The sequence below is a fragment of the Phalacrocorax carbo genome, chromosome 10 (assembly GCF_963921805.1).
Source record: "Phalacrocorax carbo chromosome 10, bPhaCar2.1, whole genome shotgun sequence".
Classification (NCBI taxonomy): domain Eukaryota; kingdom Metazoa; phylum Chordata; class Aves; order Suliformes; family Phalacrocoracidae; genus Phalacrocorax; species Phalacrocorax carbo.
Window position 1 is genome coordinate 17,212,227 of NC_087522.1, and position 26,026 is coordinate 17,238,252.

A 26,026-nucleotide genomic window follows, 5' to 3' on the forward strand; every position below is an offset into this window, starting at 1 on the left:
TGTGCTTGAATCCACCATGCAATGGTATTTATAGTAAATATGTTTATCTACATATCTGTGAATATACACATTAGGTATTTTATATACATATATATATTTATCCCCAGTATGCTAGTCAGCACTTGTCAAAATTTGTGTTCCACTTTCTATCTCTGCTCAGTCTGACAGGCAGAGCTACTGATCTGTGTTAAGACCTGTAACGCTGGTGGCTCTTTGGCAGCTCCAGTGATACAAATTGATTTAATCCAGGTCAGCAGTGATCAGAGAAGCAGCCAGGGAGGCCAATTCTAATGAGTAAAGTTTAGGGTTTGCATTAATTTATTGTGCTAATCTGCCCTTCATGTGGACTTTGGCCATGCTGGATGACAGAGCTCAGCACAATACTCAGTGCATTGAGTCTCTTGAAAGGGCAAAACAAGCAACAACGCAAAATTTTCCTCAAGAGCAGGTTTGTTTTGTTTTCCTCTAAAGTGTGAATTTGGGATGGTGCGTGCCACTATATCCATCTACTCTTGTAAGAGTGCCAGAAAAATATGCATGTTTCCGTTCAGTAAGTCACACAGCATGAGTTAGAGTGCGCATGTCAAATTAACTTGTTATAAACCAAAATTTGTCTTCACCTGGGAGGTGAACTGAATTATAATTTCCAAGAAGAATCACTATCATTCAGTAAGGAAAATACTAAGAATCTCTAAATGTATTAAAAATGCAGTGCCCAGCTAAAAGAAATCAATCCATATCCTTTGGTTTCTTGCAGCATATTGCAAGATAACTTGGAACACTTTTTTTTAAAATATCTGCTAAACCACTTGAGGCAGAACAAGTTGAGTGATTGAGATACATTAGTGAAACAAAACACAAGGTGAATCTCCCTCCACCTCCTGTTGCACCTCTGACTTCCTGAGTTTCTAAGGATTTAATTTGGGACAGTTCCGTGAAGGATTTACTTACTGATTTACTTACTGATCAGGTTTTAACACCAATTACCCCTCAATTACTTGGGCTGCAAAAGGAGAACCAAGGTTTGCCTGGCTTCACAGGCAGCTCCTTTGTTAACTGCTATTACCTGACCCCAAATATCTTGCAGATTGTATCTTGACACTTGGAATGAAGTTGGACAGAAATGTTTAATGGACAATTCATTACAAATACCTTTTGCTGTATAGATTTAAAAAGAGGAGGAGACTCTGCTTCTTTCACTAATTTTTCATCCTTCTTGCTGCTCTAAGTAGATCAACAGCAATGAGACAATCAGGAGCCCTTAAAAATTTAGGTACATACAGAAGGCTTATGGTCCTTTTTCTCCTGCCAACTATTCCATTCCGACCAGGACTTTTACCCATTCCCATCTGTTCATGCTCCAGACTGTTTCCAGGAGTGAGATGTGAAGGGGCTTGTGATTTGAGATAAATTCTTGCTAGAAGGGGCTCCGGGACTGACAGTGTGAGACAGCACCAAGGAGTGCCCTTCTGTCGTGGGCAAGAACAGGAAAATAACTGTCCAGGCAGATAAATTCCCCTCTTCACCTCTGACCGCAGCACTGGCCATTAAGTGGTCTAGTGAAGATGGAGGTTAAGCATAAAGGGGGAGGCAAAAGAGAAACAAAAGATGATTCTGATTGCAGAGGGAGAACAAATGACTTGGTTTTTTTTTCCTGGAAGGAAAGCTTCCTGCTGATGAAAGGAAACCCCATGTTCAACCTGCTGCAGAAGCATTAGGAGGTGAGCTGTTCTGGGTCAAGAAAGATAGCAAGATAGTTTTTAGCATGCCATCCTCTTCTTCCCAAGCAATAGGGGAGACAACCAGCTGAAACAGACTTTGTCCAGGGTAATTCCAGCAAGCAGCCAAGCTTCCAGGTCTCCTCTGAAATCCCAGGCATTTTTGAACCAAGGGCTTACTGGGAAAGCACAGGATGTCAGCTGGTAAGATTTGGGCAGACCCAGAACTGCCCATTTCCAAATGAACAGGGTATTGGGCAGACACGCTCTCAAAGTTGCTGTACATTAGTGTTGATTGCCTCATCTAACGCCAGCAGGTACTTTTCTCTGTGCTGCTGGACCTTGGAGGAGGTTTGTTTCACTTTGTGCTGGGATTCCCAAGTCCTGGGCTGTGTCCCTAATTCAGATTCACTCTGTTTCTTAGGGAAATGTATTTAAGCTCCATCCAGACCTTATTTGTACAATAAGAATAATTCTGACTTACTTTACAAGGAGGGTGGGAGGATTAATTAAAAATCGTGAGGCTCTACAGAAGTGCTAAACATTATTAATGGCTCCCAAGTTTTCTTCTTTTGGAAACAGTGGCCATTTCTTCCCATAATGTTTTAAACAGTTGCTGCTCAAGGAGCTTAGATTGCAGATTCCTGGCCTGTGGTTTGTCCATAAATCATAGACCTGGAGCCTACCCAAGACACTCTTGATAGTCTCAGCAGGAAGTCTGGACGAAAGAAAACTCTGTTCTTAGTCTGGCCCAGTAAACTACTTTATGGTCCGGTCCAGTTTCAAGGTCCTGAGCCAGTTGTGAGAGGGCTTCTGTCCAAGTTTAAAAGCACGAGGTCTCAGGAATGTCCTTTCAAACTGGATTTCACTGCCTATAAATATTTTCCATCTTCTGCCCTGGAGGATATATGTTTGACTCCACAGCTGATGAGCCTGTGCAGAGCAGGAGGGAAGGCCACACTGTTTATAGCCAATAGTTTGTCAGCACAGAAAGTTTAACTTGTGGCAGAAAGAACCCAACCCATGCTCAAAGCCACTCTGAACAAAAAAATCTCCCCCCAAAAAACAACCACAAGAAAAAGAGACAGGCAGCAGTTATGGTCCCAGTAAAAATCAAACCTGATAGCTCAATTTTCTGCACAAAGAAGGGTTCAGCATTGCTTAAGCCAGAAAAACAAATAAGCTCCAGGAGATTCTTCCAGGTTGGAGATCCACAATTCCAGCCCATGGGGAAATTTGGTAGAGCAAATGCAGAAGGACACAACTAGCTCACACAGGGCGCTTCACAGCACCATTCCCACACATCATGAACTCTTGGTTCACCTCAATATGCTAGAAAAATCAAGGGGCACTACTCTTGCTGCGGGAAGAGCACAAGCCAGATGGAAGCTAGTCAGTGCTACAACACTTTTGAGGTCAAGTAATTTAGGATCTGAGTGGAGAGGATGGGAGCTGGAGGCACATAACTGCAGCTTCACCACTACAAACAGCACTGAAGTCCTGAAGGAAGATCCACACAAGTCATCTCTGCTCGCACAGCACGTTTTGAGGTTGTACACAAGGTGAAAAACCAGACTAATTAGCTTCCTATGCCTCCCTTTTACCATCACATTTGAAACAACTTTACACTCCGCGTTTACCAAAGAGCCTCTGTGGGGGCCCTTTCAGAGCCAAAGTCACCTACAGACTAGCTTTCGAGCAACAGCCTGTATTCCTATTGGCACCTGAGCTTGTATTCATCAACATGATGCCATACATCCCCCTTTTTCCACTAGGATCTGTTCTGTTAGCCATGCAAAAAATCTTCATACATGAGAACTCTTTGCAGGTCTTTGCACAATAAAAGGGAAACCTGAGCCTGAGAGGTGAGGACCAGGAGAGGCTGCTGGTACATAGAGTGATGAAGCTTTGACAAAGCAGCATGATGAAGTATGTGAGATTTGGGTCAAAGCACCCTCCTGATCCTGCTGCCCTTTGCTGCATCTGGGCTCCCAGGACTATCACCTTCCACTGTGTTTGATGGGTACAGTGACAAAGGGTAGGTTTGCACTCCAGTAACAGGAATCTTCATCTTTTAGTCACAAACTTCTCATGGCAAATCGGCACCTTGAGGGCTGCTGGGATTCCCAGGGGATTCCCAGGACTGGAGAGGTTAAAGACATGTAAGACAGTTCATGACTGTCTCATAGTAAGCATGCTGCACTTCTCACTACATCGAATTTTATAAACTAGCTTCCAGCTTCAGTTCAGACACTACATCAACAGATGTTATTTTTAGGCACTTTATCAGTGAGCACCAGGTGACCAGCTTGCAGGCTAATGCACTCACCCGCTGTGCTGTTAGCATCAGAAAAATCACCAAAGGTTTTAATTTCTTTGGCCTCTGTTCATGGAACACTACATTCTGAAGTGGGCACATTGTACTGCTCCTTTCAAGTGTCCTACACGGCTCTGTACATCCGTGCACAGCATCTAATAATTTTTCTTGCATATTTACATAAATTTTGATGGCAGAGGATCTTACATGTAGTTGGAAGACAGGAATGCTGCCCAGTCTCCAAAGTGTATAGCTGAACTCCACCTACATTGTCTACCTCCAGGAACAACACTTTATGCATGTTTAGCAGTGCTAGCTTAGCTGTCAGCTTACTTTTCTAATTTTTAATTAAGGACACTTTAAGGGTATTTCATTATTGCACAATCAAGGAATCCCAGCATCATCAAAAGATGCCATCTGTATCTTACCAGGAGCTGGATCGAGAGCTGTGGCCTCCAGCTGAGCTACACAGCTACCCTAGGGATGTAGAAAGGTGGCTCCTTGTTCTTCTCAACACCCCCTAAACTGTCACATTAGTTCCTCTTCTGCATCTGAATAAAAATGAAATTTAGGTGATGTTAATAAAACTTCTAAAATGGTACCCCATGCAGCAGACCCTTTTCATTCCTCTTTGCTCAGTCAGGCTTCCTTTAGCTTATTAGAGCTCACTGTATTCAGGGAAGAAGCTGGAGGTTGTCCTGGCCAGCACAGAATCCAAATAGTTAACCAAATCCAGTTCCAGAATCTTGATCTGGCAATTTAAAGGTAAGCTGAACAAATATCATGGCTGCCTCAGAGCCTCTACGGAGCAGGAAAAAGAACTCTTGTAAACCAGTTGGCATGGTGTAAACCAGACGCACCAAAGGAAATCTAGTGTGGCATTTTCTGTTAGAAAAGCTTCTTCTGTGGAATGGCCGTTGCTCCTTAGAAAAGATTCAAAGGGCTAAACTCCATTTTCAAAGACAAGGCTAACAGGGTTCATGGTTGCAGAGTCTCCTGTTTTCCCTCCACACTCTCTGCTACTACCTACTGTTTTCACAGCCCTCTCTTCCCACCACTATCCGGTGCTTGATGCCCTGAAGAACCAAGTAGCATCTGAAGAGAGAAGAACCAATAAATCACTAGCTGGAAGGCATAAAGACCAATAAAGTAAGGAGAAGAGAGAAGAGTGGAGGGGTCTGGAAAAGGAGGAGTTTATTTATCATAAATACAGATCAGCTAGACATACAGCATATCCCACAGAAAAGGCAAAAACCCTGGAGACTCTCCAGAAAGCTACATGCTGGAAAGCTGTTTCCCAGTTACTTCTCTCTCTCCACAGCCAGACCAGGATGAAATCAATTATCCAGCAGCTTGGTGATCTCCTCTGCCACGGGATGGTACTGACATGTTCCACCAACAGTACCTATGTCTGCTAATGGCAGCAATCTATCTCCATGCCAGCAAGCTCCTCCTGCCTGATCAGAGGTGAAGGTTTCTTAACAAATTAATCCTTGTCAGTGCTTGTTTGGAGCACAGTGGTGTGCAGGGATTCAGTGGACAGGGGCAGTGTATTCACAGACGTAACTGGTCTGACTTGCTGCCAAAATCTGTTTTGGCAAAGGCTGTTTCTAGAAACAGTATGAAATGAGGCTCTTCAGGCTTGCATCAGAAATTTGGGCATATTGTTTTAGCAGCAACCTCTGGGCTTTTTTCCCCACTAAGAATATCGTGCTCTGAACAGGTTGATGAGATATGGTCTAATGATTACAACTGGCTCCTCCCTGTGCAGCAAGGGTTGGAAGTCCCCTGCATTCTCCCTGGCCCTCTGCCACATGAACCACTCACTGCACAGTCCCTGCAAGCAGATGCTGCAATAGCTGACAGAGCAACTGCACTTGAGGAAAGAGAGATCAGTACAGACTTCATCCTTCAGTCTTCTGGTGCTCAGTTTTTCTCCAGGATTTTGGTGAGGAGTTCGTTCAGCCGACTCACCATTGGTCTGGGATCCTCATTCAGTCCTGCTGCTATCATGGCATTCTCATATATCTGAAAAAGAGAAGAAAATATTAAATAAGCAGCAAGACCGAGCTGGATGAGAGCTGGGGAGGAAGTGAATGTCACTCTCCAGGACTGAGACCAAGCATGTCTTCTTGGCCATCTGTTAGGAAAACACATGGGCCACAGGCACCAGAAATACCCAAATGGGACCACAGAAGGATGTGATTCCTGCCCACTACAAGGGCTTCATCCTGTTCCCTGCCACACACGGTCTGCAAGCTGGTTCTGGAGAAGGCCTGGCTCTCACCTGATCAAGCAACAGCTGGGCCAGATCTGGCTGACTGTCCTTCAGCTCGTTAAGCTTCTTAATCAGAGTGTGCCTGTAAGAGTGGGAGAGATCAACACTGAGACTAGGTGTATTTGGACACAATGAGAAATTTATTTCCAGAATGAGCAGCCAAGCCAAGGTGGGACAGAAAATATTCTACATAAAGGCCAAAATAGCTCCAACTTCCTTGCTCCTGTTCTGGGGGCTTCTCTTCTCTCCCATCATGTCCCTGTAACACCCACTATGCTCAGACAATGTGTAAGTGGGTGGCTCATGTCAACTGTGCCATGCAGCCTCACAGACCAAGGCAGTGTGGCACACACTGCACTTACTGGGGAGGACTCTGCTAACTGGGAGGCATTATCTTGTCTCCTCTCTGTCTGCACCCCAGAAAGACATCAGTGCCCCAGGCCTAACACTGGTATTGCTCCCCTTACCCCGGGTTGATCTCCAGGGTGGGCTGCAGGAGCTGGGCGCGCTCCTCTTGGGTCTTAGCCAGCTGCTGCATGCGAAGAAAGTGGCGGGCAGCCCCCATCTCAAGCACTGTGATCATGGCGGGGTGGGTGTCCAGCCGTGTAGTCACCTGTGGCAAAAACAGCAATCAGTGCCGAGACGGGAAATACACGTGGGTTAGAGGTGGGGGATGTTCAGGGACTCAGGGTCTCCTCAACACAGATCCACACCAAGCCCGTGCACGATTCATCCTGACCCCACAGAAGCTGCCTAAACCAGAAGGAAAGCTGGGGAACCAAATGGCCCCACTGGTCCACAGGCAGTAGCTTGCAGCTGGACCCAAAGCACTCCTTGCCAATAAAGCCTCTCTAGTCCACAGGCAAGACAGTCATCGGCCTGTTGTTCTGATAACCTGATCATAAATTAGTAAAATGGGCTTTGGTCATTACACATTAAGATGTGTTTTTTCCACTGCCACGCTGACCATCCAAATGACAAATGCCAGCATTCATTTACAGAAGGGAGGCATGGAGAAGAAAGACTGCTCTCAGGGTCCAAAGAAAAACCTGTGACAGCAGATCCCCAATCAACCACCATATTTCTTTCTCTAGATTACCTCTTTTAATCTCCTGTACTCAGTTACCCAGTCACAGAATACCTACCTTAACACCAGTGACTCGAGAGCCTAAGGCATTTCTCATCCAGGCCATCAGATCCTCAGCCTCTTTCTCTGTCAGACGTTCTGCAGCTGGCAGGGGAAAGAAGGCACATCTAAGCATGCTTCTGTAGTGTGCCAATGGACAGTGAGCTTTACTCCTGAGCTCAGTCCATTTCAAACATCCATTTATCTGTTCTCTTGTGGAAATGGGAAGGCAGCACCACTCAGCATGCACCTACATATATGCCCTGATCCCAGACCGTGCCATACCCAGACAGGGCAGGCTTATGCCCTGCTAGCGCCTGCCTGCCTCTGTGAGGGCACCAAATGTATGCATGCTGTTCGAACTCAAATCATGGCAACTCTACAGATGACATGCCATCTGTTTAAACTATTTAAACTTTGATCATGTGGGATGAAAGGGATCTGCAAGAACTGCAAGTTGCCTCAGAGCCTGAGGATGGCAGGGTGGAAAGGAGTGCTCTTGCTCACATGCTCAGGAGCTGCAAGAGCACTGGAGGAGGTATACCCTCCCTGGCTGGCACAGGGGGGCAGGACCGCATGCAGCAAGAAGGGCCAGGGGAGCCTCAAGATACCTGGGCGGCTCTCCTCAAACTTCTCTTCCTTATAGTGATCAACAACGATATCTGTCTCCACTGAGATCAGCTTCTTCTTGTCAAACTCCCGAAGGTGCAGGAGTGTCAGCTCATCAAATTGCTCATAGCAGAACAGGACCTGTGCCAAAAAAGGGACAATACCACATTGTTTGGGATGTAACAGAAGTTCCTCTTTCTCAAGGCAACTCTGCACCAAACAGCAAGAACATCATGAGGGAAACTAGCAGGTTCAGCCCCATGGTGAGGTATTGCTTAGGGCCACAAATGAATGCAAACCCTTGAAAGCTTTGTACCACGGGTATCAGGTCTGCAGCTGAACATGTCCTGCTGCCCAATAGAAAGCGAGAACCAGCACTGACTCCAGTCCCGAAAGGGCCACCTGCCCACAGAGTACACACTATAACACCATTACCAGCTCCTAGGCTCCTGCTCTGGGGTTCAGCGAAAGTATTCAACAGATGTCAGAACTAGATGTCTGCACAAGTACTAACCCGCCTGCACAGAGTGTGTGACAGGTCCTTCCTGGCCTCACGCTGCAGCAGCTGGTCTGAGTGGAGACAGAGAGAGCCCGGGCAAAGACACCATAGTCATGGGGTCTGCCACAGGCCTCACTGCCCTGCTCAGCTCCAAGATCCAGGTGAGCTCTAACCACTGATGTAGTATCTCAGGCTGTTCCCCCAGCCATGGCACACTGCGCACCCACCTCCATGTCCTTTTTCTTCATGGCCTCAAAGTACGGGGAGTGCTCAGCCAGGTGCCGGTTGGGTGCACACAGGTAGTAGATGTTTCTGCTCCCTGCCTTCATGCGGGAGGCATACTCAGTCAGGCTGGTCAGCTGTCCTGCGGGCAGGGCGGACGACTCATAACGTAGCAACTTTGCTATGTCCTCCTGGAAGAAATGTGCCCCTGTGAGCCAAAGGCAGGTGACTAGAGCTCTACCTGACCACTCCCAGCCCCAAGAATTCCCTTTGTAGCATGCAGACCTGTTTGCAGCCCTGCAAGAAGGCTCGGGGGATTTCGAGACCCTCCTTTCCTGCTCCAGATATTAAGGAGGCAGAAAAATGACCTAGACAGGATGTAGGTCAAGCTCTCCTGGAAATGGGAATCCAGGCAGAGGACAGCAGTAGAGGAAAGCCCTACTTTGTTGCCTGTTGTATTTCATACTGCATCAGGGAGGACACAGTGTGAGTACAGAGACTCTGCAGTGCCTCAAATTAAGTGGGAAGCAGCACCCAGTAAGAAAGAGTGAGAGTTTGGGCACTACAGAATCTGTAGGTCTTGTTAGACCCAGGAACACAAGTTACGGGTGTGTAAGATTCACAGGGCAGTAGCAGCCCCCTTCATCCCAGGTCACAGTAGGAGCCAGTAATCTTTCCCCACCAGCTGCAGTGCTTCAGGGCTCCCGGTACCTTGACATCCTGCTCTGCTATTGTGACAATCCCCTCTCTCATGAACACCCCGTAGTCCTCAAAGAATTTGGCATATTTCTCAGGGTCCTTCTTGCTCTGGTCAATGAAGAATTTGATCAACCTCTTCTGCAAAACACCTCGGAGCTTCCTGCAGCAGGAACAAGCCTTTTTAAAGATAGCTGCTAGACCAAGACAAGAGATTTTAGGTGAACATCTCTCTCCCTGTGCAATGTTTTAGTGATGCATTTGCAAACTAGAGGTCAAAAAGGAAACTTGGAGTCCACTGTCTCCTTTCTCTCATGGCTCTATGTCTGTTCTTTGTATCTCAGTCAAGAGCAGCTCTTGAGCTGGAGAGATAGCTAGAGCAGAGGTACAAATGTTCTGCTGAAGCTCAAATCTTCAGTAACTCGTGACTCAGTGATGCTCCAGTACGTAACCTACTGTGCACAGGGCATCTGCCTCAGTTGCACACCTACTCTTACACATGGGAAGGAAGTGGCTAGAAAATGGTTACAATTGAAGGAACCCTTTCTGAAGGTCTGAAAATCCACTGTGAAGTGAGAGGGTTAATTTGGTGACTATAGTGAAGGTAGAGGCATTTCACCAGCCACAGAATACAAAGTTAGCCATCAAACCTAACAAGATAACAGTGCCCATGCTAAGGAGTAAAAGCCTACTCTTATACTTCCTTCAAGTTCCAACAGTGGCAGATGTTTAAAGATGAGATTTGAAGGACAAAAAGTACGGAAAAACCAAAGCCAGATCTAAGGGGTTCTTAGAGGAGACTGGCCTGCCCAGCAGAGCTTTAAAGCAAGTCTGGAGACAAGAGGCACACAGTGCTGTTTGAAGATCTACATGTAAATAATGCTGACACTAAAGTACGGCCCAGCTTCCTAGTATTGACAGCTTGCTTACTGTTTGGCTTTGTTTCCCAAACCACTTGGTGATGCAGACCAGACACTCTAAATAGCAAATCCACTGTTATTGCTGTAGACCAGAAATAGTGAAAGGCAGCCTTGGACATGAGGGGTACGTGGTCCAAGCAGGCAGCAGCAGACTGTATGACATAGGATACTGCTCCCACAACTCAATATGTGACCAGCACGGCTGAGAAACAACTCGCTTTACAGGCTATAGAGGAATTCTCAAGGATGGAAATGCTGCAGCTCACATGCCAGGTCCCTCCGAGCCCCCCTAACTATCCCACAATGTCCCTTCTGCAACCAGCAAGAAGCTGGAAGAGCCTCAGCAGTCCACAGGATCTAGCTCTTGCTTACCTGATAAGGGCACTCTCCTGCAACAGCTCCCTGCTGAGGTTCAGGGGTATATCCTCACTGTCCACAACACCTGGAACACAGAGCAACCCTTGAACAGTGAGGCAAACACGAGTACCAGGCTCAGGAAAACAGCCCTTGCCTCACCCACTGTGGAAGCCATAGTCCACAGCCTGCTATTCCTGGTCCCAGCACACACCTCTAAGAAAACGCAGCCATTTAGGCAGGATGTCTGCAGCTTTGGTTTGGATGAGAATTTTGCGGCTGTAGAGGGCAACGCTGGAGCCCAGTTCCCTGCTGATATCGAACATGGATGGTTTCTGCAGGAACAAGAGGTGGAAGGGTAACATCAGCATGGTGCAGGGTGCCCAGCTGCACACTATGCTGCAGTATCTCTGTGGCTGCACCAGCTGACCAGGTCACACTGTGGTCTTCGCTACCCATGCTGAACACAACGAGAGCTGAAATCTTGGCCGCCATCCCCAGGGACCTACCTGAACCATCTCCCTGCTCCTGTCGTGGCTCCATACCCCTGCCATTATCCTGTGGCACCCAGCCCACTGCACAGATGCCACACTGGATATTCCTCCTTGCCATTCTGCAGTCTTAGCTGCCTCTTCTCCCTAAGAAGCTCTCCTATTATCTCCTCTTCAGAGCAACTGGGCAGATGTCCCACTGTTCCCTGGACAGAAGGGCACGTACTTGCTCAGGCACATAGAAGATGCTGCGGATGTTGAGGGGAGCATCAGTCTTGTAGTGCAGGACGTAGCGAGGTTTGTCATAAGCCTGTGCTACGAAGCGGTAGAACTCCTCATGCTGCCACTCGCCGATATCCTTGGGGTCCAGCATCCAGAGTGCCTGTGGAGGAGCAGGGAGATGAATTCCCATCAGCTCTCAATACCTGTGGCCTCACAGCACAGGGATCTTATTTCAGAGTTATACTTTCCCTCCAGGGCACCACAGCAAGGAAACACAACCTTTCAAACAGACAGACTCCTCTGCACAGCTCAAGGGCAGTGGGATGTATTATGGCACGTTATCACAGACTAAAAAATTACTGCCCCATAACTGATCTTGGGTCACCTCCCACAGAGGTCCTCTTGCCCTGCAACATCTATAAGGCAGCTTTATTTAGCCCAAACAAAAAGGGATTTGGCTAACCTCCATTGCCTCACACTTGCTACTGGCCAAGAGCATCCTGGACAGTTACCACAGCTCAGCTGACTGGTAGTATCTAAAGGCCTGACCAACAAGCTAAAGAAAAGCAAAAGCTTAAGTGGGTCTGTTGCAACCCATTTTCAGTACCTCAGCAAAAGACTAGCATCTGTCAAAGACATGGGAGGTTCTGCCCATTTAACAGGCATGGGGACTCAACTAAGAATCTCATGTTTCCAGCTGGGTGAAGCTTACTACATTCACTGCCACTCTTTTCTACTCAAGCCCTAACGTCCTGGAGGGTTTGCAGGATCACAGGTAGGATTACAGACTCAACTGGTCCTAAGGTGATTTACAGCAGCTGTTGTTAGGTAAAGTGCTGCTTTCTCAGAGGCTTACTTGTAGCTACAGTTATCACAGTGCGACTGGAAAAGCCTCTAACTCCACATTGTCAGCTATGTGGCAAGCATTCAAGAGCTTATCTAGGAGAATCCACAGCAGGTATCTAACTATGTCTCTGTTTACAGTGAACTGATGTTGATGTGTGGAAAAATGCAAAAACTAGATCCTGGATAAAGGAAAGGCCTGAAATGGGAGCATAATGAGAATAAACCTGTTGCTGTATCCCAAGGGAAAACAGACTTTCTGATAAGAAGATAAAAGTACATGACTCTATTAAGGGCACTTCACCCCTTGCTCTAATGCTACTCTTCTCTAGGGATTCTCTTCTATTGACTGTCAGGTAGAAAGAGCAAACAGCTGTCTAAATCTATTTATTTAGTTTTGTAAGTTAAAGGAAACAGCTAGAAAGCCTTTGGAACAGAAGCACTATTATGCAGGGAAAAAAAACAAACAGTGACTAACAACACCAATTACAGAGCCTTAGATAAATTAACATAATAAAATATTTAAGTAGTCTTGAAAGTCTGTGCTTCAGTGCCACATTCCAGGAAACAAACAAAAAAACCCTCCACACATGCTTGCTACCAGCTCTCTTAGGTAAGGAAGCTTTAACCAACCAGAAAAGGAGATGCTGGAGGAAAATGGTTCATAGATTTTTTCTTTTAAAGATAATTAATCTCACCTAGGTGATCCCTGCAATTGGGCCAAGAACTTCTGACTAAAATGGATCTGGCTGCTATATAATTTTTAGTGGTCAGAAAATGCCAGCATCACAGCTAAGAGCTGTGAAGAAAATCAGGCTGTGAGCTGAGCCACTAAGAAAACCAAACATTCATTGGCTACCTCGTGCTGAAGGACAGCTAGAACTGCAGCAAGAGGTGTCAGCACACCAGCGATGTGATCAATCCCTACATCACTAACATGTTATCTGGCTTAAACAGTTAGAATAAGTATTATAAAGCACTGAAATAATAATTCACATTAAGGGAAGATCCAGAAGATAACTATAAATAAAAACTGCTTTGCTAATTGAAGAGAATGCAAACAAGCAGTTCCAGGCATGACTTCTGTTGGATTTTCTCCTTTTGGTCTAAGTAACTGATCACTACAGGGTCTATGATATGCTGGACAATCCTACCCTGATTTCTAGGGCCAGCAGCAGCTTTATGCTGTTTCCTGTCTCCAGTGGAGGATTACAGTGGTTCATCTTCATGAGTGACCTGCCTGTGGCCCCTCCTGCTCACCTGTAATGTGTTAATTCTTCTCCCATTGAGATACAGTGGGAAGCTGATGAAGTTGCTGTATTTTGTCACCACCTCTGGAATGGAAAGAAGACATAGAGGAGTCACATTTGTGAGAACAACACAGTATGAATTTCTTCAGTAACAGCAGGTGAAAGGTGCTGCAGGAGAGGAAAACTGTAAATTCACCTCCCACTCAAGGGGCAGCGACAGACTTCACACAGCCCCTCAGTAGGTAACAGCATCTCCCTCCTCCACTCACCCTTGACTCGGTCTTCATTTGCAAACTCCTTGCAGTCTTCCTTCAGATGTATAATAATCTTAGTCCCAGTTCTGACACCAGATGCTTCTGCAATCTCAAACGTTCCTGAACTAGGATTAGAAACAGACCTTGTGTCAGCTTGTGTCTCAGATACATCCATGATGGGACGTAATAATGTATTATTAAACTGAGAGCATACACAACACTTCAGCACCAAGAGGAAAAGGCAAAAAATCTTGAATGCCTGAATGCTCGCTGTGCCCCCGAGAAGCTCCCCCAAAACATGCAGACATCTTCCCTACAGAGACTCCAGACCCGGGACACACTACTCTGCAAAGACACCAGCAGCCTCTGCTGAAAAGGAAACAAACTTCAAACAAACCTCAGGCTGTGTGGGCCAAGCCTTCAACTCCTCTCCTACATTTCGTATGGTGACTATAACACCCAGGCTCCTGCCTTCTCCCATGACAACTCTGACTTGTTTGCAGGCCCTTGTTCCTAGCTCCACTGGAGCATGCAGTAACTGGTTACAATGAAAAGCAGCAGTGCTCACTCTGGATGACCATTCCTACCCTATTCCTAAGTGGATGCCTATGGGGATCAACCGCTGGTGAGAGCCCTGACACGGGAGAGATGGCAGCAGTGAGACAGACAAGCAAGCCTTCAAAGTGTACAGCAGCACAGACTGCAGTATACAGCAGCTTGCCTGCAGCCCAAGACAGTCTGACATCTCAGTTACAAGATGTTTTCCAATAATTTAAATAACCTATTAAATTCTTTATTCCTAGGATATTTTAAGGGGATGCAGAGCTTTTCACACCCAGAAGCTCCAATTTCAACATGGTCCAGCAGTCCACAGATTTGCCATCGCTGTCACAGATGTTTGCAACTTCAAGCAAAAAGCAGAGGATGAGAACACAGATCCACCCCACAAAAGACACATGCCTACAGAGCTGCAGCGCTGCATGAGCCCTGCCTGTTGTGGGTGACCCAAGCAAAAAGCCAGGGGAGGACTAGACCAAAGAGATTAAATTTGTCTCTCCTGTCTGGGGCACTGCTAAGATGATTGCCTGCTAGCAGAGAAGGAACAGGAGAGGAAGGTACTCTCTTTGTCTATAATGTGCCTGCCCTAACAAAGCAAGTTTGTTCCTGTGGTTTTTACCCTGACATGTTTGGCCACACTTTGTTACTGTGTATAAACTGATCAGGGTCTAAACCAGTAAGCCTGGTAATGAAAGACCACACAAGCACTGTCTTGCTTCACACAGCACCCGTGCCAACCGGGATACAGCCTCCCCTACCATTTCCATCCCGTTATGCAGCCTTACCCATCTGAAGACCAGTGGTAGCCTGGGCTCCCTGGCTCCGCAGATTGTGAGAACACCTCCACTTTATCAGCTACCATGAAAGCTGAGTAGAAACCTACTCCAAACTGGCCAATGATTTTACTACTGGCTTCAGCTTGGCTCTGCAGAGCATCTAGAAAAGCCTGAAGGAACAAAGGAGGTATAAATTAGTGCACAGTGACTTGAGGTACCACCGGGAGGCTGCAACACATCCTCCAGCTGGGCTCTTTGGAGTACTGATGCAGCCCTACGCCAGGTGCCACAGCTTGGCAGTCCAGTACCCTCATCCTGCACCTCTGTGTTAGCAGAGGAGGGTGCCCGAGGAAAAGGGTTTCTCCCACAGGGACTGCACCTCTGGAAAAGGGCAACATTGCTTTTGGCAACACTCACTGCCACTAGCAGTAAAGGAAAACAAGCAAGGGCTCATTCAATCATGGGCGTGAAACCTTAAAATGGTGACTCAAGACACGAAGGAAAAAAATTCAGGTACAAATATATAACATCTTGCCAGCATGAGGACACAGCTGCTGCCCTCCCAGACACAGGGTGAGTGCCGAGTGATCATATGCCCCTCCATAATGACAGCTTGGGGAGGAGGGCATTTGCTTTTGGGAGTGAGGGAAGCCAGGTGCAGCAGCATTACACACAGGGCCCATTAGCGCTGCTTTGGGTACCACAGGCCTCCCATGGCACACAGCAGAGACCATTAATAGCTAGAAGACTCCACAGGTAGGTTTCACCTTGCCAGAGGGGCAAAATTTCACAGCTGGGGTGGGGGCCAAGGGACAAAACAGAATGAGATATTACTGGGCGAACAAAAGTGACTGTATAACTGGAGAAGACTCTTCTAAGGGGGGAGAAGGAGTGCCTCATCCCAAGTTACCTTTGAACCTGATCGAGCAATGGTACCGAGGTTAGAAACCAGCTCCTCCTGGGTCATCCCAATACCTGTGTCCTGAAAAGAAACAGTAATTGTAGCTGAAACATCAGTAGAGAAGCATTGCTTTAGCAACCAGCAACTGAGCAACTTCTACGTCTGACTCCCACTCTCTCCTAGCCAGTTAAGCAGTAAACACAACAGCAGACTTCAGCTTTGGCTCTACCTGCACATGGTCAGGACAGTGGACTCAGAAGGCGCACAGCTCCAAGGGGCAGCTACATCTGCCTTGTGGCTATAAATTATCAGAAAGCTCAGAGACTCAAGCCTTCTATCAAAAGAAAGCAAAACCATGCCAAGACAGGCTCATTTCTACACCCCTCTAAAAACACACAGGGTGACAGTGCTAGAAAGACATCTCAGTCCAGTCACGGTTTCACTGTGCCAGGTACCATGCATGTACAGAGACAGTCTCCATTCCTGAACAGGTCAAAAGGGGAGTTGAGGAGCAGCGAGAAGCAGCTTAGTTCCAATCCACAGATGGGGAACCGATGCCCTCACATCAGCAATGGAATCAGTGGCAGAGCAGTAACTCCTTTAACTCTCAGGTTAAAGTCCCTTCTCTAGAAGCACCACATTCACTGTCCCCATCTACTCTGTCTTTTCCTTCCTCCTCTTCCCTTGTGGAGCATGTTATGCTCCACAAGTTGTGAGTATGAAGCTTTCAGTGTCCAGGTCCCTGAGAGCTGGATATCGCAGTGCCTGTGGGAACAGTCTAAACCCAGCTGGAAGTACAGTGCACTGGCCACACCTCACAGCGCTCTGTCCGGGCTTTGAAGGCACATGGCTTGTTGTCTAACCCAGCTTAATTCAGATTTGCACTCCTGTGTGCAGATAAACAACTCCCTGCTGCTAGCGCATGCCTCTCAGGTGACAGACCCTGCAGCAGCACCATCTGGAAAAGGCTGCAGCAAGCCTCAGACCAGGCTGCAACTTCATTTCTTGCCCCAACATGCTTGCACCCAAGGCAACACGGATAACAGCAAACCCCAGCCAGAAACAGCCACCCTCTCACACAGGACCCCTACAAAAATCTTTCCCACTTTGTAGTCCAACGTATTTTCAGACTTGCTCTGCACATATCTTCCACAGAAGCAAAGTGCAAGCTAATGCCCTCTAGGATGCCACTTCTGAAAACCAAGTGCCATTCGCCCTCCCAAATCACAGAATGGTAGGGGTTGGAAGGGACCTCTGGAGATCATCTCATCCAACCCCCCTGCTTGAGCAGGCACACCTAGAGCAGGGGGCACAGGACCGCGTCCAGGTGGGTTTTAAGTGACTCCAGGGAAGGGACCCCACAACCTCTCTGGGCAGCCTGTTCCACTGCTCTGGCACCCTCACAGTAAAGAAGTTTTTTCCTCATATTTAAGCAGAAATTCCTGTGTTCCAACTTGTGCCCGTTGCCTCTTGTCCTGTCATTGGGCACTATTGAAAAGAGCCTAGTCCCATCGTCCTGACACCCACCCTTTAGATATTTATAAATATTGATGAGATCCCCCCTTAGTCATCTTCAGGCTGAACAAACCCAAGTCTCTGAGCCTTTCCTCATAAAGGAGATGCTCCAGCCCTGGTCATCTTGGTAGCTCTCCACTGGACTTGCTCAAGCAGTTCCCTGTCCTTCTTGAACTGGGGGGCCCAAAACTGGGCTCTGTACTCCAGATGTGGTCTCATTAGGGCAGAGTAAAGGGGGAGGATAACCTCTCTCAATCTGCTGGCCACACTCCTTTTAATGCACCCCAGGATACTGTTGGCCTTCTTGGCCACAAGGGCCTGGTGCTGGCTCATGGTCAGCTTGCTGCCCACCAGCACTCCCAGGCCTTTCTCAACAGAGCTGCTTTCCAGCAGGTCAGCCCCCAACCTGTACTGGTGTGTGGGGTTGTTCCTCCCCAGGTGCAGGACCTTGCACTTGCAAGGTCCAGCAGCTTCTCTACATGACACAAACATCCCAGAAGCCACTCTTACAGTTTCTCTGAGCCATTCTGTAAGGTGGCAGCAGCGTGAAAATTAGTTAAGTGAAAGGCGTTTCTCATTCATGTGAGGAGTTCAGCTCTACTCTAGTACCTGTGAGCACAGTTATTACAGCTGACAGCAGCCTGCACATCCAGAAGGGGGCTGACACACTCCGAGTGTTGTTAATGCAGGGGTGGCATTCAGGGTGCAGGAGTCAGCAAAACGAGCTAGAGCAGAACTGGCTGCTGCTAGATGGCTTGGAGGTGAGATGCCAGAGGGAATTCTGGCACAGCATGCCTCTGCCACCCATGTGGGGCATTTAGTGGGTTATTTACTAGCAAAGTAATCTAATGTCAGCACATATTTTTTAATGTAGTGTTTAACTCCACTGAAGGATCAAACTGTGGTCAACTCATGAGGTTACTGAGTGAGGTGCTGTATGGGTAAGACATTTTTCTGCATACCCAGAAGTCATGGCACAGCAACACCTTCCACTTGATTACATATGGTGAGGCCAGTCAGTCATCTTGGCTGAGAATAGGGATGATGCCCAGTAAGATGTCAACAGCAGGAGATGAAAAGCCAGGAAAAACAAACAGGGTATGGCAAAGTCTCAGGAATCTGACACGGTCCCTTCCCCCAGGGAAAAAAAAGCCAGAAAGAAAAGTTTTCAGCATCTGGTTCAGGTTTTGTTCATGCCAGACCCTGAACAGAACTCTTAACTCCTCTGATCCACTCCTATTTATAGCACAGTATGTCATTCCCAAATTCCAGTATGTTTAAAAAAAAATATCCCTACCCTGTGAATCTATTTGGCTATTGAATTCTGAACTCCCTGCCAAACTTATTGCAAAATGCTTAATGACAATTCCTGGAGACTAGTTTGATGAGGGTGAATTGCAATGAACAAAGACAGCACAGGTCAAAACGGTCCGGCCCTCCAAGAGCACCAAGCCACTAATAGAGAAAGCGGAAAGCATCCTTTTAGGTGGCCAGCCAAAGATTCTGGCAAAGCAGACATTTCCTACTGCAGGAAAACACCTGGACAGATTACGATGAAAATGCCATCAAGATTCAAATGGCTCTTGCAACGTACGCGTTTCCTGCGGCTGGCCCTCACACTGTGCTCCTCTGCTCCCTTCACCAGATGGTGCTGCTCCAGGGAACAGGGAATAAAGTGGCAGCAGCAAGAAGTGGTGGTGGCGGCGGCAAGACGGGAGCTCAGCTTCTGCAGAGCAGGTCCTCTTCAGTGATGGAAAGCAAAGGAACCTGCCCATGAACAGCCCACCTCTGGCTGGGCCAGTGGAAGCACTGGCAGCACTAGCTCCATGAAATCCAAGGAAGGAGCTGGTGGGACTTCCACTGCCCTTCTCACAGTGCTCTGTGCTGCACAGCCTGCTGCTCAAGCCTCTAAGTGTCTTCACGAGGAACCACCGTGTCATCACACAACCCTCTGCAAACATTTTCTACCTGTGATTGGCCAGCCTAAATGCAAGGACTGCTGTTGCTCCTTGCTTTTCTACAACTTTTCACAGAATCACAGGTTGGAAGGGACCTCAGGGATCATCTAGTCCAACCTTCCTAGGAAGAGCAGAGTCTAGACAAGATGGCCCAGCACCCTGTCTAGACGACTCTTGAAAGTGTCCAACGTGGCCAAGTCAACCACTTCCCTGGGGAGATTATTCCAATGGTTGGCTGTCCTCAGTGTGAAAAATTTTCCTCTGGTGTTCAGTCAGAATCTCCCCAAGAGCAACTTGTGTCCATTCCCCCTTGTCCTCTCCATGTGACTCCTTGTAAAAAGGGAGTCTCCATCTTTGTAGCTACCCCTTAAGTGCTGGTACATGGTGATGAGATCCCCTCTGAGCCTCCTTTTCTCAAGGCTGAACAAATCCAGCTCTTCCAGCCTACCCTCATATGGCAGCTTCCCAGTCCTTTGATCATCTTGGTGGCCCTTCTCTGGACCCCTTCCAGCCTGTCCACATCCTTTTTGTAAAGCGGGGACCAGAACTGTACACAGTACTCCAGGTGTGGCCTGACAAGCACTGAGTAGAGCAGGATAATGACTTCTTTATCTCTGCTGCCGATGCCCTTTTTGATGCAACCCAGCATCCTCTTGGCCTTCTCGGCCACAGCAGCACACTGTTCACTCATGTTGAGCTTTCTGTCCACCAGGACCCCCAGGTCCCTTTCCACAGAGCTGCTCTCTAGTCAGGTGGATCCCAGTCTGTGCTGCACTCCTGGATTATGTTTTCCCAGGTGCATGACCGTACACTTTTCCTTGTTGAACTTCATAAGGTTCTTGCTGGCCCACTCTTCCAGCCTATCCAGATCTCCCTGCAGAGCAGCTCTCCCTTCTGAAGTGTCTACTTCCCCACTCAACTTGGTGTCATCAGCAAACTTCATCAGGCTACACTTGATGGCATTATCCAGATCACTTATAAAGACATTGAATAACATTGGGCCCAATATCGATCCCTGGGGGACTCCACTAGTAACAGGTTGCCACTTGGAAAAGGAGCTATTTACCACCACCCTTTGGGTGCGGCCTGTCAGCCAGTTCCCCACCCACTGCACAGAGCACTTGCCTAGGCCACAACGCATTAATTTCTCCAGGAGGAGGCTGCGGGGGACCATATCAAAGGCCTTGGAGAAATCCAGGTAGACTATGTCCACTGCCTGCCCCATGTCATAGAAGGCCACCAGGTTTGTCAAGCACAATCTGCCTTTAGTGAAGCCATGTTGGCTTTTCCCAATCACGGGCTTCATTGGACTTGTGATGGCCCCCAGGAGGATTCGTTCCATAACTTTCCCAGGGACTGAAATAAGGCTGATGGGCCTATAGTTACCCAGATCCTCCTTCAAGCCTTTCTTGTAGATAGGGGTAACATTTGCCTTCCTCCAGTTCTCTGGGACATTCCCTGTTCTCCATGACTTCTCAAAGATGGACAGTGGCCTTGCAATGATGTCAGCCAGCTTTTTCAACACCCTCGGGTGGATGGTGTCAGGGCCCATTGATTTGTAGGGGTCAAGCTCCTGTAGTAATTCACGTACTAACTCTTCCTTCACTGATGGTGGGTTGGTGTTTGGATCAATCAGCAATTTTGTTCCCAAAGCCTGGGACCCGACAGTGCTGGTAAAGACAGAGGTGAAAAAAGCGTTGAGGACTTCTGCCTTTTCAGCTTTGTTGGTGACTGACTCTCATTTTCCGTTTAACAGCGGGCCTATGTTTTCCTTCTTTTTCTCCTTATGGCTGACATACCTATCTACGGCCAGTTTCAATTCGATTTGGGGTTTTGCTTTTCTAACTGCATCTCTGCACGCTCTGGCAATGCCCTTGTAGCTCTTGACAGATAATCCTCCACTTCTCCATCTCTGGTATGCTTCCCTTTTGCATTTGAGTAGACCCAGGAGGTCATGGTTGAGCCAAGGGGGCCTCTTGCTCTGCTTACTTCCTTTTCCTTTGTAGGGGATAAACTGGCTTTGTGCTTCCAATAGAGAGTTCTTGAAGAACTCCCAGCACACACTAGCTCCTTTATCTTTCATGGAAGCTTCCCATTGAATCCCTCCCAGCTGAGGCCTGAGTGAACTGAAGTTTGCTTTTCTAAAATCCAGAACCCTTGTCTTAGAGCTGACCTTCAGCACCCTCAGCAGGATCCCGAGCTCCACAATATTGCGATCACTGCAGCCAAGGCTATCACTAACCGAGATGTTACAAAGCAGGCTTTCTCGGTTTGTGAATAGCAAGTCCAGCAGCGCCTCATTCCTGGTTGGCACATCTAACATTTGTATCAGGAAAGAGTCCTCTACGCATTCCAGGAACTTGGTGGATGACATGTGAGCTGCCGTATTGTTGTTCCAGCAGGTGTCTGGGTAGATGAAGTCACTCATAAGGACCAGGTTCTGTTGGCCAGAAGCTTGCTTTAGTGCCCCAAGTATCGCTTCATTGACATTGTCATCGTGGTTAGGAGGTCGATAGCAGATGCCCACTGTAAGGTCCTGCTTGGAGATAACCCCTTTGACTTTAACCCAGAGGCACTCGATAGAGCAGTCGCAATCACCATAGCTGACTTCAATACATTCAAGGTTTTCCTTAACGTAGAGTGCAACTCCTCCACCTCTTCTACCCTGCCTGTCCTTACGAAAGAGCCTGTAACCATCCATTGCGATCCCCCAGTCATTTGAGTTGTCCCACCATGTTTCAGTTATTCCTATGATGTCATACCCTTCTGAGTGGGCACGGAGCTCCAGCTCCTCCTGTTTGTTTCCTAGACTGCGTGCATTCGTATACATACACTTGAGGTGATTACTCTTCTGTTTCACCCTTGGGAGACAGCTGAGGAACCTTTGTCACCACACCACTTCCCTTGCAGACAGTTTGAAGCCCTCCCTTCAGTCTGCAAGGAAAGTTTTATCAGGGTGAAAACAGCCACAACAGAGTTATTCATAAAAGCACAAAGCAAATTGTACACAAGGCTTCACAAATTACAAGACGTGAGGGATATGTTCAGAGTTCAAAGTGCCAAACGCTTCTCCACAGCTTGGAGAAATCAACCACTGTATAGCATGAAACAGAATTCACTGTGCTGTCACTCTTATTAACTGACAGTTAGTTACAGAAGCCCTTCTGTTACTCAGCAGAACAAATTTACTCAGCTGGTTGAATTTCCCTTCTGGGACTTCTTGGGGTGCAGACCTGGTTTCAGCTGGGATAGAGTTAAATTTCTTCGTAGTATCTAGTATGGGGCTGTGTTTTGGATTTTTGCTGCAAACAGTGATGGTGATGTGGAGATGTTTTAGTTGTTGCTAAGTAGCACTTACACTGGTCAAGGACTTTTTCAGCTCCCCGTGCTCTGCCGGGTGCACAAGAAGTTGGGAGGGGACACAGCCGGGACAGCTGACCCGAAGTGACCAGTGGGATATTCCATACCGTATGACGTCATGCTTGGTATATAAAGCTGGGGGAAGAAGGAAGAAGGGGGGATGTTTGGAGTGTTGGCATTTGCCTTCCCAAGTAACTGTTACACGTGACAGAGCCCTGCTTTCGTGGAGATGGCTGAACACCTGCCTGCCCATGGGAAGTAGTGAACGAATTCCTTGTTTTGCCTTGCTTCCACCTGCAGCTTTTGCTTTACCTATTAAACTGTCTTTATCTCAAACCATGAGATGCCTCACTTTTACTCTTCTGATTCTCTCCCCCATCCCACCAGGGGGGAGTGAGCGAGCGGCTGAGTGGTGCTTGGTTGCTGGCTGGGGCTAAACCACGACAAGAGTAAACAGCCTCTCCCTGAACCATCCCCTCTACGACCCTGTCCCCCTGCAAGACAACACAACAGGCTACAGACCTTCACCCCATTTTCTGAGGAACTATGACGAGCTCTATGGCCACACTTGTTGAACTACAATTCTAAACTAAGTAACATTTACCCTGAAGAGACAGCAGCTGAACACTGATTTTAGCACCTTTTTCGTGTGTGAAGACCTCCCAGATAAAAAGCTTGCTGTTGAACCTTTGTGCCTTCTCTGCACTTTGTTCTAACCTTTGTGGCGTGGGCATTGGACATTTGCAGAGACCATTCTGTGTAACAACAGCTGGATAACTGCTGGGCATGTGGTACCTCAGATCTCCCACCATGAAATCCTCTGCTCTGCAGCCTGGAGGGCCTCCATCTTCCTTGACAGAGGGATAAATGAACACCTTCGGCCCCACTATCTGTCCCATCAAATCAGTCAGTCCACAGCTCTTGTATTCATATATACTTTTTGGTAAAGCAGAAGCAAACTGCACATAATTACAGCAACAACTCTAGTTTAAAACAACAAATTGCTTAGTTTAGCTGGTAAACAAGAACCTAGGCAATGTAACATCTTTGCGCATTACCCGAACCCAATTTAAGGCATTGCAGAGCCTCGTTACATCACACAATCCATTAACTAACCATTAACTGTTGCCTTTGCCATGGGTGGATCTGAAAGAATGCTTGCAGTTAGAGGTACATGTCTGAGCTACCATGCCTTTCATTTTCCTTTGTTGCAAAATAAACACTTGAAACACTTATTTCAGTGCAAAATCTCAACGGTGCATCAGAAGACCATGGCCTACATTACAAAGTAAGGACATACTGCTTTCACCAACTGATAAGGTAATAAAATCCCAAAATGTCCAATTAACAAGTGTCCCCCGTGTTATTTAAACACCTTGCTTAGAGAGACTGAAAATTCACAAGACCAGGACAGCAGGCACACTGGAGCAGCATTCTGGTTTAGAACTGCATGTGCAGCAGTCACGAATGGAAGGCACAAAAAAAGTAATGCATACAGATACAAGGTAATCTTGGCCTAGTACATGGAAGCAATCCAAAACAGAGAGCCTGAGGTTTCCTTTCCTTTCTAATACCCTGTGTTAACATTGTTTCCAACAATGCTTAGCATTGCTACAGGCTCAGCCTCCACTTGTCCAGGTCTAAATATCCACTGTTCAGAAAAGTACTTCCTTTTATCCACTTTGAATTTCCCATTTTTAAATGTGACATGCTCTTATTCTGGCATGAAGCAGAAGAAAATAAAAGATTATGCTCTTCCTTCCCTAGGCCGCAAGTTATCTGAGATGCGTTTATATTTCTGGTTCCCTAGCTTATTTGTTAAAGATGATGGAACAACTGGAAGCTCTAACCCACTGCTGCAATCAGTGGCACATTTCTGTCCAAGTACAGACAGCTTTACCCCTCCATCTCTACCTGTGCTATTGTCTATCTTGTGCTCCCCTGCTTCCTCAAGCCCAAGTGGCAGACGGGTGCTGCAATGCTGCACACGGCTAAGGACATAACCCTCCCTCTGCTGCAGCCTGGTGGCACAGGGTGGCTGCCAGGGCACAACCCAGCGTGGAGGGGGACTGGCCCCCCACCTGCACCAAGCTCTGTTGGACATGTGGGTGCACCTGCATTGAGCTGCTAAAGCCCAAACATCTCAGTTCCTTATGAGAGCCTCAGGACAGCCCAGTCCTTGTTGCAGACTGTTTATAACTCATAAGCCAGAAGAGATCTGCTCAGTGATACAGGGAGCTGTTGCAGGGAGGAGTGGCGTTTGCAGTCATTTTAACTCCTCCCAAACACAACAAACCTGTTATTTTGTGGCTTCACAGTCATTTTGAATGACTGCAACAGTGAGAAGAAAGCCCAAAGAGAACTGAGTAGCCCAACCTCTGGCAACAATTTATGCTGCTTACCCTTGTTAAAACAGCAGTCCCACTCCCTCACTCAGCAGCTATTAGCTCTATAACCATTTCAAACAATTTTCTCTAAAATGCTAGCACTGTCCTAGCCCTAAATTAAGGATCAGCAACAAGAATGGCTCCAGCCCCTGAGCTAACACAAACAAGGTTACCGCCAGACACAGCAGTACGGCAGAGCTGCGTAGCAGCAACCCTGACTGCACCACAGCCAAGCGCCTCTCACCAGCTGGCCACAGAGAGCCTCATGCAGGTGTTGAAGGAGAGCTCTGTGGTCACAGGGCTGAGGGGTCTGTAAGGGGTTCTCTCGTCCCACCTCAAAGGGTCCAAAAACATGTCTGTAAAGCCTTAGCACGCAGAACTGCAGCGCTCTGCAGACCTGTCCTCATTGAAAACACATCCCTGAAGTTTTCAAGTGGATTTTCTTAAGAGATGTGACCTTGCAGGCTGTGGCAGCTACCAGATGGAGCTGTCCTAGAAACAGAATGAGGCAGTTTTCAAAGGGGTGGAAGAAACCGTGGAATTTGCTAAAACAAGAGAATTTTGGTAAAGGAATTGAGGTGGTGTGATCTGGTGAACAAGACAGTGAACATTCCCCTCTTAGCAGATGCAACACTCGGCAATACTTAGGTAGGCTATCCCTGAATGAGAACATCATATTAAAATTCTGAGTCTCCTATGCTTACGACGGAAATTCAGTCCTGGTGGAGAAGAAAGGAGAACTGCAGTCACTTAGCAGAGATGAAGGTAATCT

At 47.4% G+C, this 26,026-nt stretch overlaps 2 protein-coding genes across 3 annotated transcripts in view; both read right to left on the reverse strand.

The window, feature by feature from the left end:
• The window catches only part of SLX4 (SLX4 structure-specific endonuclease subunit), a 46,275-nt gene extending 41,168 nt beyond the window's left edge, over nt 1-5,107 (reverse strand). For both annotated transcript variants that reach the window (XM_064462072.1, XM_064462071.1), the window contains exon 1: nt 4,464-5,107. The gene's annotated coding sequence lies outside the window, so the exon portion shown is untranslated. The remainder of the gene's footprint in view (nt 1-4,463) is intronic.
• A 105-nt stretch (nt 5,108-5,212) lies between these two features.
• TRAP1 (TNF receptor associated protein 1) overlaps nt 5,213-26,026 on the reverse strand; it is a 29,882-nt gene continuing 9,068 nt past the window's right edge. The window contains exons 5-18 of the mRNA XM_064462076.1: nt 16,044-16,115; nt 15,143-15,303; nt 13,815-13,924; nt 13,556-13,629; nt 11,457-11,612; nt 10,954-11,074; nt 10,758-10,827; nt 9,481-9,628; nt 8,775-8,960; nt 8,051-8,189; nt 7,459-7,544; nt 6,781-6,926; nt 6,323-6,395; nt 5,213-6,063 (exon numbers count right to left, since the gene is read on the reverse strand). Coding sequence (XP_064318146.1) covers nt 5,962-6,063; nt 6,323-6,395; nt 6,781-6,926; nt 7,459-7,544; nt 8,051-8,189; nt 8,775-8,960; nt 9,481-9,628; nt 10,758-10,827; nt 10,954-11,074; nt 11,457-11,612; nt 13,556-13,629; nt 13,815-13,924; nt 15,143-15,303; nt 16,044-16,115 — 1,644 coding nt within the window. The 3' untranslated portion in view covers nt 5,213-5,961. The remainder of the gene's footprint in view (nt 6,064-6,322; nt 6,396-6,780; nt 6,927-7,458; nt 7,545-8,050; nt 8,190-8,774; nt 8,961-9,480; nt 9,629-10,757; nt 10,828-10,953; nt 11,075-11,456; nt 11,613-13,555; nt 13,630-13,814; nt 13,925-15,142; nt 15,304-16,043; nt 16,116-26,026) is intronic.